Raw genomic sequence first — 19,719 nt, 5'->3', positions numbered from 1 at the left:
GCAACTATAAGAGTGACTTTAGACTTATAGTGTTTAGGGGAGGCCTAATGGCCAGTTTTTAACTGTCAAAGTCTGTAACTAAGCAGGGCTGATCAGCACAGAGCCCTCTGCTGGCGATCTCTCTGGCCACATTTCTCTCTCAACATTTAGAGGCTCTGTTTTTCTTCCCTTCCCTTCCCAGGTAAACAAACCCTCCCAATCCCACAGAGCACCAATCGAAACAGACTGCTTCATTTTGCTTTATTTTGCACATAATGAGGACAACCAATTGACTAAGCAGTTCCAGAACTGTTAAGTGTTCATTAATTAAGAAGTAAATGAGGTGAGAAGACAAACTTACTCTCCTCACAAATATATTGCAAGTATCACAGAAACTTGTAACAACACATGCAATACAGGTTTTTTAACACACGACAGCCCAAGGGAGAAGGGTGAATCCTGAAGATGCATGTGGGTCAGAGCAGGGGCTGTGCTCCAGGAAGCTGGACTCTACCTGGCGGGTCACTGCCTTGCTCCCAGACACATCTGCCCTGTGAGTCTTCTGCCCTTTGTCAGATTCAAACCTTTCATCCCACATTCCAGGCTCATCATTCCCCCCACTTCCAAGGTGGAAATCCACGCATAAAAATCCAGGCAGAACCAAATATACTCGCCCAGCTGTGTGTCATGTGGCACATCTCCGGCTCAGATTCTGTACAGGAAGTTCCCATTGCTGTCAAAGAACTCTCGTCCCCTCTGCACGACTCTCTTGCTGAAGATCTGGTCACCTACCTCCCCTGCCTTCAGCTCTTCCAGCCTCTTGTCACTGGGTAATCCATCACTGTCAATTCCTCTGGCGCCCCTACAAGTGCTGGTAGGGTGATCTGCAGCAACAGGCACAGAGTTCTTCCCCTCCTCCAGGCCCTGGGCTCCTTTATTCCTTTCCGTCTGTCCCGTTGTTATATTTGTACTCTGAGTGTTCAATTCAATCGCTTTCAAAGCTGTGCTGTGACCATGGCCTCTGGATGAGGCTTCAACCCCAGGCAACAGCAAAGAGCCTGATACAGACTGGCCTGCAGAAAGCGGTTTGGAGGAATCTCCAGGGCCTGGGAGCTCCGGGAGGGAACGGGCAAGTCCGATTTTCTTAAGGACTTTTTGATCCTGCTTCAGTTTCTGTTCCAATGTGGGTACAAACTTGCTTTTTAAAACCCTTCGGATCACATCAGTGCTGACATCAAAGCCTTCAGCCAATCTGGGAACTGACCAAGACTCTGCAAATTCCCTGTGTAAATACCTGTGAAAAAAAGAAGCAGATTTTCCATCTGTGAAGACATCGCCTATCACAACAGTTAACAGATTATGTAACACTAGTGATTAATACATGAAAAGAAGAAGGCTTGGAAAAACTGCAAACACAGTCTCTTGCACCACTAAATGTCTGCAGCCAATTCTTCTGTGCCAATAGCAACACCCAACTACTTTTAGTCATTTAATGTCAACTGGATTCCTCTCACTGCATGACAGGCCCCAGGAAGATCCAGGGGATGCAAGACGGTCTTTCCCTTCAAAGAACATACAATCCAGACATGCCTGACAGTACAGTGATGAAGACTCCATGCTTCCAATGCAGGGAGCTGGAAGACCCAATGCAGGCAGGTTTGATCCCTGCTTAGGGAAGTAAGATCCTGCATGCCCCACTACGCAGCTAAAAAACAAAGCAAGAAAAGACTGCTGCGTTGACTGAATAATACATTGATTATTAAATTGGCTATTAATAAACTGATTGATTGTATAAATATTCAGCCCAGGGCCTATCCCTAAATAGACATTCATTTAAAAAAACAAACAAACATACAATCTGGTGGTGGAGACAAATGTATTAACCCAGCAAAACCAGCAACACTATGAGAAGGATCTCAGCAGAGGATGCTATGAGAGAACCAGGGAGGGTGAGGCAGGGACAGGCTAGCACCACACCTGTGGGGCAGCCTAAGAATTCTTCAGGAAGTCTACCCTAGCGCTGGTCTGAAAACATGAGCAGTTGTAAGGAGCTGGGAGAGGGGAGGAGAGGAACAGGGAGTCAAAGAACTGATGGCAGAGCAGGCAGCAGGTGAAATACAAAGCAGCACATCCCCTTTGCTGGGAAGAGCTCTACTGTGTGACAGTGGGAGAAGGAGCAAGGCCATGCCTCGCTTAGGGATTCTGGAGTTGATCTCAGAGCAACAGTGAACAAAGAAAGAATTGTGAGCAGCAGAACACCATGAGCAAATTTTCATTTTGAAGCTCAAAGTGAAACAGGGTGCAGTCATCAATTAGTATCCTTGAACTATAATCTGTATATTAATGAACAATAACTTGTAACTTGCTTTCACTGACCAAGCATGCACTAACTGTTCCTCCAAAGTGCATACCCTCCCAGCTGCACAGCCTAGACAGTTATCTCACACGATTCCTTTAACTGCCCCCTGTAGACAACACTTCTGAGCAGGGGTCAGTGTAGTGACAGTTGCTTAAGTTGCTGTTCAGGCCATGGGGCTAGTTTTGCCCAGCTCAAGCCAGTGGAGACCCCTGACCATTCAACTGGGCCTGTGTAAGTGTCCAATGAATGCCCTTTCATTGTCAAGGGCCAAAATCTCCATCCTGAGATCATGCTAATGGTGCCCATCATTTTCTGAACGTGCATCCCATGAAGAACCACATAACTCAGATACCCCTGTGCAGAGCTCCAATTACTTCACCTTTTTCTAACCATCAATAACTTTTCCTGAAGCTTCAAACCACCCTGCTTCTCTTTTTTAAATATCTATTTATTTGACTGCCCTGGGTCTTAGTTGTGCCACGCAGAATCTAGTTCCCCGAACCAGGAATTGGACCCGGGTCCTCTGCATTGGGAGTGTGGAGTCTTAGCCACCAGACCACCAGGAAGTCCCCCTTGTTGCTTCTTTATCCCATAAATATTCTAACCCTCTCCTCCTTCAAGGATGCTGATTTGAGATTTGTTCTCAAGTCTCCTTGCTTGGCTGCCTGTGAATAAACCCTTTCTGTGCTGCAGACCTCAAGGTTTCAGCACTGGCTTGCTGGGCATCAGGTAAATGAACGTGGTTCAGTTACCTGGTTCAGTAACAGTAAATTTTGGCACAAGACCAGAGGTGGAAAGATCAGGCAAGAGGCTGTCAGGAATTTAGGAAAGTCTGAACTCAGGCAGGGGCAATGAGAGCAGAAGAGGAGAGAGACTTGAGAAATACTTTAAGAAGGCCAAATAGGTGTACTTGGTAAGGAACTAAATACTGGGTTAAGAAACAGGTTGAGAGTCAGTATTTTTTGAGTAGGTAGTTGGTGGGAACGTTCAGGGATATATCAAAAATAGAAGGGTGAAATTGTCAGGGAGCAATGATGAATTCTATTTTGTACATGTTGAGTTTGAGGAACTTGTGCGACAGCCAAACAGCGATGTCTAGTGAACAACTGACTACAGAGTTCAGAAGAACGTGGCCTGGACACGAGAGAGCTGGAAGTCATAAGCCAACAGCAGGAGTGGTTGAAGCCACCTGGCATCAGGCAGGGAAATATGCAATATGAGATGAAAGACCTAGGGCACAACTGTAAAAATCTACAATACTTAAGGTGTCGGAGGAAGAAAGGAAGCCCAGAGAGGACAGAAAACCAGTCCTACGAAGAGAGGTGAGTGGTGCCCTGGGTCAAGACCATGTCTCGTTTAGGGATTCTGGAGTTTATCTCAGAACAGCAAAGCAATGAAGAATTTTAAGCAGCAGAACACCATGAGCACATTTTCATTGCTCAAAATTTTGAAGCTCAACCCAGTGATAGTTAAACAGGGTGCAGTCATCAATTAGATTCCTTGAACTATAATCTGTATATTAATGAACAATAACAACCTGTAAGGGTCAAGGGAGAATTTCAAGAATGCAGACAAGGTCAAATGCTGAGAAGTATTAGACAAGCTAAAGTGTTGAGAGTCAGTTATGCCTAGCACTGAGGAAGTCACTGGTTTATTTGTGAGCAGTTTCATTGTCATGATGAAACAAATAAAAACGACAGCAGGGAGCCAGGAGGGAACTAAAGGAGGAGGGAGTGTAGAGTAAACTTGACAGTTGGGTTTCCTTTTTTTTTTTTGTAATCCAAGTGACTGACTTAAGCTTTGCTTGCCAAGGCACGGACTTTCAAGATGGCTGTCTTCAAGAAACACACTGCCAGCCACACAACTAGATAAAAAGCCAGGCTCCAGCCACCCCACTGAGGCACCTTTGTTTTAGAGATCATGGTTGAGTTCAATAATTAACCACTTGGGCCACTTGCTTTTTCTCTTCCTGTGCCTTAAATTCCCATTGAATTCGCCAATTAAGAGTGAGCCCTCAAAACCCTACCCTCCCCTGAAAAAAACACTCAGGCCCCAGCGTTCAAACCCAGTAAAAGCAGAACTCCAGGCCCTTGCAACTCTCTCTAGCCATGGCCCTGCTGTGTGGCCTCAGGTGGGCTGTCTAATTTTCAGGTCCTGTAAGTAGTAAACTTCCACCCATCCCCAGCCAAAGCTGAGGTCATTGAAGGGCATGTTGTAATCTTAAGACACAACAGCTGGTCCAGCCACAGCACTGGTTGTTTAGGTAGACTGAGCCCAGCACACAACATGGAAAAGTTGACAGAAAAAGGTACCTGAGGAATTAGGGAGGGATTTGACCTAGAGCACCCAGAGGACTGGTCTTAGACAAGTGAAGTACTGCCACTTCCCCAGTGACATGACTAGAGTACAAGACTGAGAGTGGAAGGTAAGGAGTCCAAGAAGCTTTAACAACTTTTTACCTAATGGCCTGATTTTTCTCTGAAATAAAAAGATTATTTAATGATCCCCAAAGGGGAGGTGACAGGTAAGAAGATGGAAGGGTTAAAAATGCTGGCATTCAAGACGAGAGAGGAAGCTGACAGAAGAAAGTTGTTGTAGGCTCATGAAATCTTGATCATCTCTATAAAATCCCCCTTATTCTAAGTCTCAACTCCAGAATTATTCTGGTGAGAAAAATGGAACATGACCTTTGGAAGACTATTTAGCAATATTTATCAAAATGCAAATTCATTTACCTCTGGCTTCAGCAACCCTACTTCTGAGAATGTGTCTAACGCTTCTGGCAGATATGTACATTGATGGGTACACACTAGAGCACTATTTGTTACAGTAAGTGAGTGGGAACAATTTAAACGCCCACCATAAAAGACCAGTAATACAAACTACAATTTATTAAGCATCTACAAAAGAGAATGAGGAGCTCTCTCTTGGGAAGTTGAAAGATCTTCGGAATATATTAAACGAACAAAATAAAGTGTAGAAAAGTTATTTATAAATTCTGTTTGAGACTACGGAAGTGAAAATAAAATTCTACATTCACATGATCTTCCTTGTAATGTGCAGAAGGAAACCTAGACAGTGACACAAGAAAACTATTAAAAATACTATCCACAGGAGACTAGGAGGGTTAACACTTCTCAACACATATGCAGTTATACTGCTTTAATTTTGAGCCATATGTAATGTACTATGTATTCAAAACAAAAATTTTAATAGTCTTACCGGATCTGCTCCATGGCTTCCCACGTCAGGGTCCTGGGCGGGGCACCTGACGCCTCCATTTGCCTTCGAATTTTCTGGAACCGGATGGCTTTTTTCTGCCGTTTCAGGGCGCTGGGGGAGAGAACCAATGGCAGAAACCATGCCTAGACGCTAGATGGGTGGTTTAAGAGCCTTGGGGTCAGTCACAGAGCGTCCAGCGCACTTCACTTTGCAAACACCACCTGGCCATGTCGGCCAGCCAGAACACCGCCCCGTTAAGTCTAACACCAAGAACAACAGCCCATAAGCTGTTGCTGAGTTCTTTAGTCGGGTGACCTGAAATACGTCCTTGGTGAAAGGACCTGTGGTCCCAAAGGATCTAACACCTGCCCCTGCGCCCCTAAAAACGGGTGAGAAGGGCTGCTGCAGGACGCCCAGCGCCAACCGGGCGCGGACAAGGGCGCCCAGACCGAGGCCTGCTTCAGGCTGAGGGCCCGGGAAGGAGCCGGTACCTCTCCACCTCCTGTAGTTCTCGCTCCTCCGGTTCCCAGTCGAAATCGGGGTCCGGTTCTCGGCTGGTAGAGCCCGGGATGGCCACCCCTCGGGTAGCAAACCCACAGCGAGCGACCGCTGCGCAGACACGCCCGCCCAGCAAAACGTTCAGGGGAAACGCCATGTTTACAAAAATCCCCTCCCTTCACGACCCGCGGAGTGGCAGGACCGGAAGCCTAGGATGGAACCGGACGTACGCGGGGGCGAAAGCTGGGGGAGGTCGCAGTTCTTCCGGTTTCAGGCTGAGGGCGTGGCTTTTGGGTTTAAACCGCTCTGTGGCCCAGCCCTCCCGATAATAACTGCGGGGCGGGGCGAGGGTGGGTGTTTTCCTTGCAACTCCCGGAACCGGAATGAGGTAGAGAACGCTCCTGCCAAACGCGATGAATTTTAAAGACAAGCTCATTGGCCAAGAGCCGCCCCTCTACCCCAAGGGCTGCCCAGGCAGGCTTGTCTCCGCCACAGTCACAGGAAGGGCGTCCCCTCAGCGGTTCTCTGATGGCGACAGCCCCGAGCTGTGGGAACTGGACTCATCTAGGAAACGGACTTCTTGTCGCCTGGATGACCTCTAGCCCAGGGCTGCACCGAGAGTCCAGATTTAGCGGTAAATCTAGGCTAAGGTTTGAAGGACGGAGATGACAAGTTGTAAGTCAGCCTAACGAATTGATGCTTTGGAACTGTGGTGTTGAAGAAGACTCTTGTGAGTCCCTTGGACTGCAAGGAGATCAAAACAGTTAACCCTAAAGGAAATCAGTCCTGAATATTCATTGGAAGGACTGATCCTGAAGCTGAAACTCCAATACTTTGGCCACCTGACTCAAAGGACTGACTCACTGGAAAAGGCCCTGATGCTGGGAAAAATTGAAGGCGGAAGACAAGGGGACAACAGAAGATGAGATGGTTGGATGGCATCACTGACTCAATGGACATGAGTTTGAGTAAGCTCCAGAAGTTGGTGATAGACAGGGAGGCCTGGCATGTTGCAGTCCGTGGAGTCACAAAGAGTTGGACTCCACTGAGTGACTGAACTGAACTGAACGAGATCCAGGGGCTGCGAGCAAATGGCGAGAACGGTCTTCAGAGTGAAAACTGCAACCCTAAATATCCTCTGATGCCCAGTCATTTGAGTGATGAGCTAGGTGCTTCGCTCTCATACTTGCAGTTGGTCAGATTGATGGCCAGGGTTCTGGAATGGAGGAAGAGCAGAAATCAGGGAGAGAGAAAAGGACCCTGTGGTACCAGACACCCAGATGAAGAGACAGCCCACAGATTCATTCTCTCTAGAAGCCACTTAAAGGAAAGACCGTGCGTGCTAAGTGGATTCAGTCGTGTCCAACTCTTTTGCAACATTACGGACTGTAGCCCTCCAGGTTCCTCTTTCCCTAGGATTCTCTAGGCAAGAACACTGGCATGGGTTGCCATGTCCTCCTCCAGTGGATGTGCCCGAATCAGGGCTCAAACCCATGTTTCCTGCATTGGCAGCCTGGTTCATTACCAGCAGCACCACCTGGGAAAGACCAGGATGATATAAATGTGCTGAAATTCTAAATTAAGCCAGCGCAAATGGTTCTGGATTTTGTTGTACCAAAAGGCTAATGATCTTTTGAATTTCCTGTCCTCTTTCCCAGGCTGAAGGGAAAACTTTGGATTCCCTGCCCAACTGTAGAATGGCAGAGGGTTATTCTCGAGCTGGGCAAGTGAGGGGGTCCAGGGGACAGTTACCTGTTTTCTGCCTTCTCTTTCTCCTACCAGCTTCTAAGACATCTGGCTCAGCTGGGGTTACAATTTTCTTTGGTATTTTCTTGGCTACAGTGTATAAAGGAACTCTGTTCCTAAATGTATTGTAGTCAGCCTTTGAGAGTGCCTGCTGAAAAGCATTAGAAGGGATGGCAGCTTCCCCTTTTACACTCTCCTCCTCAGATTCCTCTTCTGATTCACTGGTCTTCCAGGTATTCAGCTCCATCCTCTTAGACTCTTGAGGGGAGAAGGATGGGGGTAAGGACCTTCGTGGTGTTCTAAGGGGATGTTCCTTAAGGACAGAACCGTCCACTACAGAATGGGATGTTTTCCACTAGGTTTGGGGTCTGTGGGGGGGCCTGTGCAATGTTAGATTTGTTGACAAGCCCCACTCATCCAGCATCACTCCATACAGCACTCTGGGGTGCAGGAGCTGAGCTGAGCTGGCCGTGACCTGAGCTTTCTTTGTGACGGGCGATCGCTGGGAGCACTAGGGGTAACTTCACTTTGAAAAATAGAGCTGAAGACCTATTAGCCCTATTGGTGCTAGACTCAGCTGGTGGCTCATGACGGCCCTTCAGCCGGCTCCTGCTCTTTCCCAGGTGTTGGGCCTCTGGGACCTCCTCCTTGCTCCTGGAACTGGCAGTGGAAGGGCAATTAAGCGCACTGCACTCAAGAGTGGATTCTTGCCACAGCTGACCCAGTGCATGACAGGACTTATCCTTTTTTCACACCAGTTCACACAAGTCCCACTCCCATCCTTTCCTGAACCCGCAGGCCAAGCCCCTGGAATTAGGCCACCTCAGCGTTCGGGATGAATATCTGCTTGTCTTCTTTCAGTGTTTTTAGTAACCACATCTTGGACGGTCTCGGCACTTGGGAGAGACAGCCGTGATTAGGACACGTGCCCTTCAGGTGCTTATCAGACTGCTCGTTCACCATCGCCATTTCTTCCTGAGGTGCGCCCACTCTGACTTCTGATTGCCACTTCCACCAAACTCAGCCCAAATTTGTCACTTTAAGATTATACCATGTGCCTACATCTAAAGGACCCTTAAAATTTTTCTCTCCTTTAAAAAGACATGAACATTTCCTGATTCCTAGATTTCTGGATCCTCCTTCAGTGTATGATACTCTATTACCTCCTCCTTAAAATGTTTTGGAGTCCCTTGCCTTGCAGGACGCACACTTTTCTCACTATTTAGACAAATATTTTGTTCTAGTACCTGAACTATCATCATTGCTTGCCTGAACTGCCAGCATTCAGCAGGATCTTAATTGGATTCCCTGTCTTCCCTCCTTCATCCATCCATCCATCCATCCATCCATCCATCCATCCCAGCTAAAATGCAAATTTGTTACCCCTCAATTTAAAACTCAAGGTTTCCCATTAGCTCAAGTCCAACACCCCTTAGGACAAGAGACCCTCCATCAAAAAGCAAGAAACAAACATATAAACAAACAAAAAGCAAGCAAAGAGGTGGAGAGGCCCTGAGCTGGATCACCCCTGCTTACGGTCCTACTGTGCTCAAAGCCCAGGGCCCTGGGTACAAAGCAGCTCCTAAGTGTTCCATATTTAAGCTTAGAAAAGGCTTCCATAAAACCCTTTCTTGACGATTCACAAAGTATACATGGCTAAGAAGTACCACCATAAAGGAAACCTATTTTTTGTGTAAAGACTTATTTGGGGCCAGAAGGCGGCTTTCCTCTGAGTATCAGTCCTAAGGGAAAGCTGGGGAAATCCTGGTATTTGGACTCACCACCTTAGGCACTCAAAGTCCACTTTGCTATAATGGTCACTGCACTCCCCTCAGAGTAAGCAAGCAAAATAAAGTGATGTTTCTAGAGCCTGTATTTGCAAAGGCTTGTAGAGAGAGGCACTGAGCTAAAATTACTGCAGTTGCCAAAAACAGGCACATTGATGATGACCAAAATGTTCAGAGGAATTTCAAGATTACACTTTCTTATGAAATGGGTTGTGATGTGTATTCTGCCTCATTTCAAGGAGACTAACATGATGGTCACAGGTGCACAGCCCCAGCTCAGCTTCATGGTGTCTTGACTGCCTGTGTCGCCGTCCTGACTCCACTACTTTTGAGCTACCTGACCTTGGATGGGTTACTAAACTTCTGTCAGCCTCCAACTCTTCATCTGCTAAATGTGGCTATTAAAAGGATGTGCAACACTCAAGTTGTGAGGATACCTTGTTCTCAGATGAAATAATGTACGTGAAGAACACTTAGCTCAGCACTGGGGCTGGAGGAAATTCAAGGTGCCCAGGTAGGCAAAATATGTCCTACAAATACAGTGTATGGATGGAGGGGATGAATACAGGAGCAGAATGAAGAAACACAACTCAGTGGTGGACAGAGGCAGAACCAGCGGAGGCAAGAACAGAACAAGTGATAAACTATCACTCTGCTAACACTTAAAGTCAGCAAACAGAGTCAGGAGCGTGTAACTCCTGTACATACTCCCTTCTTAGTAACAGATTTGACATCCCTGGGGCTTGTCCAAGAAGGTGAAAAGGAGCAGATACATCCAAGAGGGCTCATTCATGCCATTTATTCCAACAATCTCCCTCTTTAACGAGACAACTTACCGGTTCTTTATCCCTCCCCTTATGCTGAAACCGGTGAGAAGGCATTCATGAATGCGCTCACAGCACCACGATGGACAGTTCTCCGGATCAGTTAGAATACTGCTGGGAGGATTACTCTTCCTCCTGGGCTATCAAGGCCACCAGCGCAGCCCGCACATCTTCTGCCTGGGCTGGGGGCAGCAGACATTCTCTGATGAGGGCCAGAGCGGCTGCCTCTGTCAGGCTGCTGAAGTCTTGGGCCGTTTTGACCGGGAGGTGCCCAGCCAGCTCACAGAGGGCAACGTTGAATGCCTGACCTTCCTTTATCCCAAAGCTGGGCTTCCGGGGCCACAGAATGACCCGGACTCCCGAGAGAGCTGAGGAAGATGATGTCTTTCCAGGAGGGGCCCCCCGGGTGACAAACAAGTTATGCGCAATCTCACAGTCAGTCAGGTAGTCAGTGGCCCGACACACCCTGCTTATCAAGGCTTCCAAGTCAGGCCCTGGCCTACTGGTGTAAAAGAGGAAGCCGCGAGCTGGGAGGGCCTGGAGCACATGCAGACGGCCCCGAGGGTCCAGGGGTTCACTGGGGGCCCCCTCCACGGGCAGCCGGTGCGCCAGGTAGTAGCCATGCAGGTGGAGGTGGTTCACCGAGGCCAGGCCACCCAGGCTGTTGAAGCCCACGCGGAAGCCCGGGTGTGAGCTCAGCAGTACAGCCTCGACCCCGGCCCGCAGCGCCCCGGGCAGCAGGCGCTGGGGGAGCCCCCTGGCAGGTTCGGGCACCAGCAGCACGTGGCCCCACTCCAAGGGGCTGACGTTGATCAGCACCAGGATGTCCTCTTGCTGGACAGTGCCGGGGCAGTCCCGCTTCCGGTGCAGACGAAAGAGGACCTCTCCTGGCCGGATCTGGTTGAAGTTAAACTGTTCAGGGTCAAACTCCTGCCTCATGCTCTTGATGTTCTGGGGGCACCTTCTCTGCACACCTCGCTCCACGTTCAGCTGAGCCACAAAACCCACGGTCCCAGGGAGGGTTTGGGTCGGCAGCTCCCCCAGTGGGTAGCGGAAGAGCCCCAGCTCCATCCGCTGCCTCCAGGCTGAGCAGAGGGCAGAGTCAAAGTGAGACAGTGGCGGCGTGTTCAGGAGGCTGAGCGCGCCCCTTGGCCACTGAACCCCTTCCATCACGAGTTCCTCCTGCCCGTAGACAAAGTCAGGAATGCCCTGCCCTTCCCAGTCTTCCTTGTTTGGAGGCAGCAAATAGGAAGTTTCATTTGAAGCATGTGGAATAGCCATGGGGCTGACCTGAAACAATCATAAGGTGAAAAATACGTGATGCCATCCCATTTCTAAAGATTTTATTTTTTAATAATAAACTCACTACATTTTACTTATGTATTTTTATTTATTTAAATCTTTTTGGGGGGTTTCCCTGGTGGCTCAGATGGTAAAGAATCTGCCTGCAATGCAGGAGACATGGGTTCCATCCCTGGGGCAGGAAGATATCTTGGAGAAGGAAACGGCAACCCACTCCAGTATTCTTGCCTGAGAATTCCATGGGCAGAAGAGCCTGGTGGGCTACAGTCCATGGGGTTGCAAAGAGTCAGACACAACTGAGCGACTAACACACACACAAAGTATTTTTACTTCCTTATTTGGCTGTGTGGGGTCCTAGTTGCAGCACAAGCGGTTTTCCATCTTAGTTGTGGCATGCGGGATCTTTAGGTGTGGCATGTGAAATTTTTATTTGTTTTATTTATTAATTTATTTAACTGTGCCACTCAGCTTGCAGGATCAGTTCGTCGAGCAGGGACTGAACCTGGGCCATGGCGGTGAAAGCCCAGAATCCTAACCACTAGCCCACCAGGGAACGCCCCTATTTTAATTTTTAAATGAACTTTACTCTTTGTTCTGATTACAAAAGTAATATATGCTTTTGGTAGAATATTTTGAAAACACAAAAATCACTCACAATTCTATCACCTGCAGGTTAGCATACATTTTTGCTGAATTAAAGATATAAATCAAATTCTTTCTCTTTCTAAAAATTACACATAATGAATAAACTTTCTTAATGGAGAGAAGAAATACAGATAAATTACAACACTTATTCCAATGCCAAGGGAAAAATCACAATTTATATATGTAGCCTCATATTCATATGTAGATAGACCTTGATTTTTCTTTTTGGCCATGCCATGAGGCATGCAGGATCTTAGTTCCCCAACCAGGGATCAAACCCATGCCCCCTGCACTGGGAGCACAGTCTTAACCACTGGACTACCAGGAAGTCCTGGACTTGTTTTTTTTTAACTGATCTTTAACTCTTATACATTTAGGTTTTTCTGACTTCTTACTATCATATACAATGTTGTGGTGGACATCCTGTGTATCTATCTTTGCAGATACTTTTATTTTCATTTAAAATAAAATCTTAGTTGACCATGGGTTCAGAAGAGGCTCATGGCTCAGGCTTTCAATACACAGTCTGGCAAACTGCCCTCCAGAAAACTGCACCAGTGTTCCAGTGCCTGAGAGTGCCCCTGGCTTCAAAGCTTATGACTCCTTTTATGGGAATAGCGTTTCCACTGTTGTGCAGTAATTCCAAATGGCCATGCACACAACCACTTGGGTGAGGATGGCCAATCATGAGTGCCCAGAGCCAATTCTTTAAGGTGGAAATAGGTGTCAGTCTTCATCTCCACTGGGTCCCTGAAGCCCAGGGGACCCAAGGGGTCAGGGACATGACCTGCTGTTGGTCCACAGGGGACTTCAAAAGAAAGCTTACCTCAGTTGAGTTGCCTCAGAACAAGCTTGGACACCCTCAGCTCTGCTGGTCCAGAAACTTTACATTAATAAAACAGAAAAACATACAACACAATGTTTTGTTAAAAGTCAAGCTGAGTTTGATGGGTACAGAGTTTCAGTTTTGTAAGGTAAAAATATTCCAGAGATTGGCAACACAATAATGTGAATATACTTAATACGACTAAACTGTATGCTCAGAGATGTTTCAGATGGTAACAAGACTGAACTGCACACTTAGAGACGGCTAAGATGGTAAAACTTTTGCATTTTTTACCACAATAAACATTTTTTTTTAACTTGAGCTTAAATTTTATACTTAATTTTCTAAGCACAAAAATTTATGCATAATTTACTAAGCATAAGTAAAATATAAAGTCTTAAATTATTCTATTAAAAGTGAGTCTAGGGTGAGAGGTGGGAGGGGGGTTCAGGATTGGGAACTCATGTACACCCATGGCAGATTCATGTCAATGTATGGCAAAACCAATAAAGTATTGTAAAGTAAAATGGAGTAAAAATAAAAATTAAAAATTAAATAAATAAATAAAAGTGAGTCTAGGACACTTCTCCAAAGATATACAAATGGCCAACAAGCATATGAAAAGATGCTCAACATCACTAAGTAAGGAAATAAAATAAAAATCACAATAAGATACCCCCTGACGTTCTTTAGGATGGCTGCTATCAAAACCAGAAAGTAACAGGCAGGTGTTGGCAAGGATATACAGAAATGGGACCCCTCAGGCACTACTGGTGGGAATGTAAAGTGATACAGTTGCTATGGAAAACAGCAGAGCAGCTCCTCAAAGAAATGAAAATAAAATTACTATGTGATACAGCAGTTCCACTTCTGGGGGTATACCCAAAAGAACTGAAAGCAGGGTCTCAAAGAGGTATTTATACACCCGTGTTCAGAACAGTATTATTCAAGTAGCCAAGAGGTGGAAGCAACTTAAGTATCCATCAATAGATAAATGGATAAACAAGAGGTGGCCTATACAGGCAATGGAATGTTATTCAGCCTTAAAAAGAAGGCAATGCCAACACAGGCTACAGCATGGATGAACCTTGAGGACTTTATGCTAACTGAAATAAGCCAGTCACCAAACGACAAGTTATTTATGATTTCACTTATATAAAGTACCTAAAGTGCTCAAATTCTGGGATTTCCCTGATGGTCTAGTGGCTGCAACATTGCACTCCCAATGCAGGATGCCCAGGCTGGATCCCTGGTTGGGGAACTAGATCCCACATGCCACAACTAAGACACAGTGCAACCAAATAAGTAAATTAACTTTAAAAAAAAATGCTCAAATTCATAGAGACAGAAAGTAGAATGGTGGTTCCCAAGGGTTGGAGGGAGGGGGAAGTGAGAAACTGTTTGCTGTTTAATGGGCGCAGAGTTTCAGTTTTGCAAGACGAAAAAAGTTCTGGAGACTGGGCTACCAAATAATGTGAACATACTTAATTCTACTGAACTATACACTTGGAAATGGTTAAGGTTTTAAAGTTTATGCTACATTTTTTTTTAACCAAATTTTTAAAATGTCAGGATGGTAAATTTCATGTTATGTGTATTCTGCCACAATTCAAAACAATTTAAGTGATTCTCAAAATAGATTTAAGAAATCCAACAATTTGCTGAATTAAACCTAAGTAGGATGGCATCACTGACTCAATGGACATGCATTTTAAAAAAACTCCAGGAGATAGTGAAGGACAGGGAAGCCTGGCATGCTGCGGTCCACAGGGTCAGACACGACTGAGCAACTCAACAACATCCACTTAAGTGTCTCTCATTCATTCATTCAGAATCAACCCACTTCAACCCCACTGTTGACAATCTAGGGCCACCTCTTCTGTGCACCCTGGTCCATGTTCTGCTGAGCCACAAAAATCAAAGTATTTAGGAAGTAACTGCTGTGTATGAGGCAATGAAGACATGGCAGCAAATAAGGAGAACCAAGTCCACATCCTTATGGAACTTACATCCTGGGATGAAGTTAGACGATAAGCAAAAGGAAAACATTAACTACCTGTGGTGACAGCATTCTGTGGCGAACAAGTCATAAAACGGGGTGACTAAGCGGTGGGATCAGGGCATCCCACTTTTCTAAGAGGGATGTGACAGCTGAGCTAAGACAGGAGGATAAGAAGAGGCCTACAATGAAGAGCTAAGTGTTCTCTAGGCAAAAGAAACCAGAAGTCCAAGCCCACGAGTCTTGCAGGCAGCTGGTTGGCCTGTTCTAGGAACAGAAAGGAGGCAATGTTACTGGGGTATGGCCGGCAAAGGGGAGAAGACCCCCCCGACCAGAGAAGCTGGAGAGGAAGGTGGAGGCCAGATTAGCTGCAGGGCCTTATGCATCATGGACAGGAACTTGGATTCTATTCTAAATGGAGTAAAAAATCACTGGTAGGTTCTAAACAGAAGGATCATTTGGTATTTTATTTTTTGGCCACACCACACAGCATGCGGAACTTCACTGACCAAGGATTGAACCCAGGAAGTCCAGGACTGTCTGATATTTTATAAACTTTTTTCTGTTATGTGGAAAATGGATTGTAGGGGAGCAGAGGGGAAGCAGAGACCACTGTGGAGGCTACTCTGGTGGCCAAGTGAGCAGTGAGGTGACTAGACAACACAGATGGCAACAGAGTTAGGAGGAGCTGGGGATATGGGTCATATTTTAAAGAGAACCGACAGGGCCTGCTGACATGCTGACTGTGAAGACTGAGGGAAAAGGAAGACCTGGGAGTGACTCAGCTTCGGGAACCAGGCCCTGCAGTGGCATTTACAGAGATGGAGAGGGTGGAGATGGGGTGCGGGCAGGAACAGGTGACTATCGGAAGGGAGAGATCGAGAGATCAGCTTTCATTACTGAGCTTGAGATGTCGCCTGGGCATTCAAGAGAAGTGGTGCACGCCGCTGGACAGTCACACCTGGAGGTCAAGGTTGAAGTCTGGGCTAGACAGAAATTTAGAATAACATTAAGACCCAGGGGCTAGGACCAAGGACCCAGGGCCAAGATGGTACCAAAAGACTAAAAATATGAATAAAGATATATCAGTCAACAGAATCAATAGAAAGTGGGTATGGTTGTACTGATATTCAAGTGAAAGAATAGAAAGAAAGAACTGAAGTCGCTCAGTCGTGTTTGACTCTTTGGAACCCCATGCACTGTAGCCGGCCAGGATCCTGAGTCCTTGGGATTCTCCAGGCTCCAAGAAAACTGGAGTGGATTTCCATTTCTGTGGCCAGGGGTCTTCCCTGGATGGAACCCGGGTCTCCCACACTGCAGGCAGACTCTTTACCATCTGAGCCACCAGGGAAGATATTCAAGTGAACTAAGAGGCAAAAAATAGTACCTAGAAATAAAGAGGAATACCTGAGAATAACAAATCATAGTGACCAGGTGACAGGACTGAATCTTCATAGGAAAACCAGGAGGAAGGGAACACAGGCATGGGCTGGGGGCTTTCCACGTTTACTTAGGTGACGCTCACAACAAGCCTGTGTGGTGGGTATCATCCTGGCAGAAGGTGAGAGATCTGATTTTGGAGGCTGACAAGATGTTTGAATTCTGACTCTTCCATTCACTAGGGATGATGTGACCTTGAGCCCCTGGAACAAAACCCATTTCTACAGCATGGGCTCTGGGCTCTCAAGGCTTAGCTGTGTCTCCCCCTCACCTCCTCTCAGACCACTCTTCCCCCTACCCACTCTGCTCCTCACTCTTCCTAAACCTGTTCCTGCTCAAGGCTTTGGTGCTTTCTTTCAGTCTAAAATACCCTTCCCCCAGAGTGTCTTCACACGCCTGTCTCGTTTAAGTCTCAGAGCAAACAGTACCACCTCAGACATGGGCTTCCCTGGTGGCTTAGGGAAGCAAGCAGGAAACCAAGGTTCGATTCCTGGGTCAGGAAGATCTCCCGAAGGAAACAGCAACCCACTCCAGTATTCTTGCCTGGGATATCCCATGGACAGAGGAGCCTGGCAGGCTACAGTTCATGGGGTCACAGAGTTGGACCTGACTTAGCAACTAAACCACCACCACCTCAGACACACCTTGGTGGCTACACGATCTAATGTCTCAAGGGAAAGAGGAAGAGGGAAATAATATGACAAGCAGGGAAAGAAATGTCTTGGAAAACAAACACCAGGAGCTATTTTTAATCAGTCACTCAGTTTTATCACTGTTATCAAGGGTTCATTGAACACAGGAAGGACAATGAGCTAAGCAAGCTCACCAGAGACTGCTAGATGACTCAGAATGCTGATTTAATCACTCATAATGAGAAACATGGCAAAGAGCACAAAATGTTCTTGGTGGCTTGTTGCTATAGGCCTTCCTCTGTACAAAAATTTACTAGGAAGCAAAACTATAATCAAAAGATTGGTCAATGAAGAAGAGTTCAAAGTAAAGTGAGATGACTGAGCAATCTACATCACAGCTGGCCACTATGGCGGGGCAGTATCAAGTCCCAGACCTTCACCATGAAAAGATGCAGTCTCACCCTGAAGTCCAAGGACGTGCACTCACTGGTTGGTGTTCTGTCTTCTTAGCCTAGCACAGGAGACACCATGACAGCTTCTTGTTCGTTTAAAGAAAGTGTGACTTGCGATCCCATGGACTATCCAGTCCATGGAATTCTCCAGGCCAGAATACTGGAGTGGGTAGCTGTACTCTTCTCCAAGGGATCTTCCCAACCCAGGGCTCGAACCCACGTCTCCTGCATTGCAGGCGGATTCTTTACCACCTGAGTCACCAGCGAACCCCAAGAATACTGGAGTGAGTAGCCTATCCCTTCTCCGGGGAATCATCCGATGCAGAAATCAAACCTGGGTCTCCTGCATTGCAGGCAGCTTCTTGTTTGTTGCCTTTTATTAACTGAAGACCAACTCTCTCTTGGACAGGAGTCTATTGTCAAGAGACTACACTCCAGTCGCTTTGACTGGCTTTGGTGTTCCCACTGCTCCGCAGCCTCTACTTTCTGGAAGGTAATACTTCCGCAGTGGTGGGACTCACAGGTTGATACAATGAGTCATTCTCCAACGATCACCTTATCATTATTGAGTGCTGGGAAAATTAAAGTTACTCAGCAAAAGCATTCACTCAACAACGGCCACACCTTGTGTCTGAAAATCATGATTCCCACTGCTCCTCATGGAGCCTGCAGTCTAGCAGGAGAAAAAGACATTAATCCAATCATCACACGTGTAAATATAGATGGCAAACATGACAGACGCTGTCAAGGAAAGCTCTGGATCCTCTGTGAGTGTAATACAGATTCTTAATCTAGTCTAGGAAATCAGGAAAGGATTCCCTGAGGATAAGATGGAAGAGGAATGGAGAACCCATAATGGCTGAAACCCAGAAAGCCTGAGGAGACTGGCAGAGAGAGAAAGAGAGGTTGAAGTCGAATTACATGGGGTTGGTTTGGGTATTTAACTCCTTAATGGTTTTAAACAGAGTGACATGCTCGTATTTAGACTTTACAAAGATCAGCTAGTGGAACGAATTAAAAGAATCAAGAACTATATTTTGTCTGTTATACCGTATTAAAGTAGAAAACAACAATAAAAAATGAATCTCACTACCTCCTTCACTCAGTAGCTTGTAACCCCTAGCTTTCGGAATACTCATTCATGCATGCATCCTATACAAACTGAGAGCGTACCATGCATATTTCAAGCATTGTCTTAGAGGTTGAGAGGGGACAAAAGCAAATAGTTCAGTTTCAATTCCTACTCCCACAGTATGCAGTCTGGGAGCAGGTCACAGGCAGCATGCAGGCTGGGGAGAGGAGTACAGCAGTGGGGATCCTTGAAAAGAGCCTTAGAATGGAGCCACAGCTTTTTAAAAGCTCGAGTCTAGACAAGTCTCTAGACTTGGTGGGTTCCATACCTAGGCTGGAAGATCCTCTGGAGGAGGGTATGGTAACACGCACAGACACACACACACACACAGACACACACACACAGACACAGACACACACACGTCAGTGAACTCCAGTGAGCCTTTGTATTTCCCCCTTTGGAAAACGGTAACTCACCTTGCAAAGATTTAAGAATTGAAGCTATTTATGCACAGCGCTTGGGACTCGGTGGGCTCTCAATAAACAGCCTCAGCAGGCAGCAAGGTTATGGTTATTTCTGCAGACGTGGCATGAGGGTTGCAACTAGTACGGCAGGTGACGAATGGCAACGTGCGGGTGGAAAAGCCCTCGCTGGGCTGAGATGGCAGCCGACCGCCACGGGCCACTCAGCGAGCCACGAGGTTTCTCGGTAATCCCAGCTCCAAATAATCCCCGGACTCCGCCCAAGACCGCCACGGCTGCCACCCCCGACACCTACTGCAGGTGAGGAGGACACACCGCGCGACTTCCCCCAAACTCCTACCGGGGCCATTGCGGGGTCGTGTGGCCCTCAACGCATGCGCGGCCTGCACGCCAGCGCGTGAAGACTGCCCGGCCCGGCCCGCCCACCCTGGAGGCGGGGCCGTGAGGCCTGGGC

The 19,719-nt window shown here is 46.9% G+C and overlaps 2 protein-coding genes across 3 annotated transcripts; both read right to left on the bottom strand.

Moving 5' to 3' along the window:
• NGRN (neugrin, neurite outgrowth associated) lies at positions 224 to 6,869 on the bottom strand. Its single transcript, XM_005694982.3, has 3 exons — positions 6,052 to 6,869; positions 5,561 to 5,671; positions 224 to 1,273 (listed from the first exon to the last, which is right to left on the bottom strand). Exons 1-3 carry the CDS (start codon positions 6,213 to 6,215, stop codon positions 685 to 687), a joined length of 864 nt encoding a protein of 287 aa, XP_005695039.2. The 5' UTR covers positions 6,216 to 6,869; the 3' UTR covers positions 224 to 684.
• GDPGP1 (GDP-D-glucose phosphorylase 1) lies at positions 7,055 to 19,678 on the bottom strand. 2 transcript variants are annotated; one of them, XR_001919870.1, is made up of 4 exons: positions 19,260 to 19,678; positions 13,189 to 13,245; positions 10,428 to 11,705; positions 7,055 to 7,274 (listed from the first exon to the last, which is right to left on the bottom strand). XR_001919870.1 is itself a non-coding variant. In XM_018066171.1 (3 exons), the coding sequence occupies exon 3, from the start codon at positions 11,694 to 11,696 to the stop codon at positions 10,539 to 10,541; it is 1,158 nt and encodes a 385-aa protein (XP_017921660.1). In that variant the 5' UTR covers positions 11,697 to 11,705; positions 13,189 to 13,245; positions 19,260 to 19,678; the 3' UTR covers positions 10,375 to 10,538. The 2 variants fall into 2 exon arrangements, 1 of the variants encoding a protein (XP_017921660.1); XM_018066171.1 differs by lacking the exon at positions 7,055 to 7,274 and having other exon boundaries at positions 10,375 to 11,705.

Source organism: Capra hircus, chromosome 21, assembly GCF_001704415.2.
Source record: "Capra hircus breed San Clemente chromosome 21, ASM170441v1, whole genome shotgun sequence".
NCBI classification, from domain to species: Eukaryota; Metazoa; Chordata; class Mammalia; order Artiodactyla; family Bovidae; genus Capra; species Capra hircus.
The sequence above is the reverse complement of the archived record's forward strand: the minus strand, read 5'-3'. Positions and strand labels throughout refer to the sequence as shown.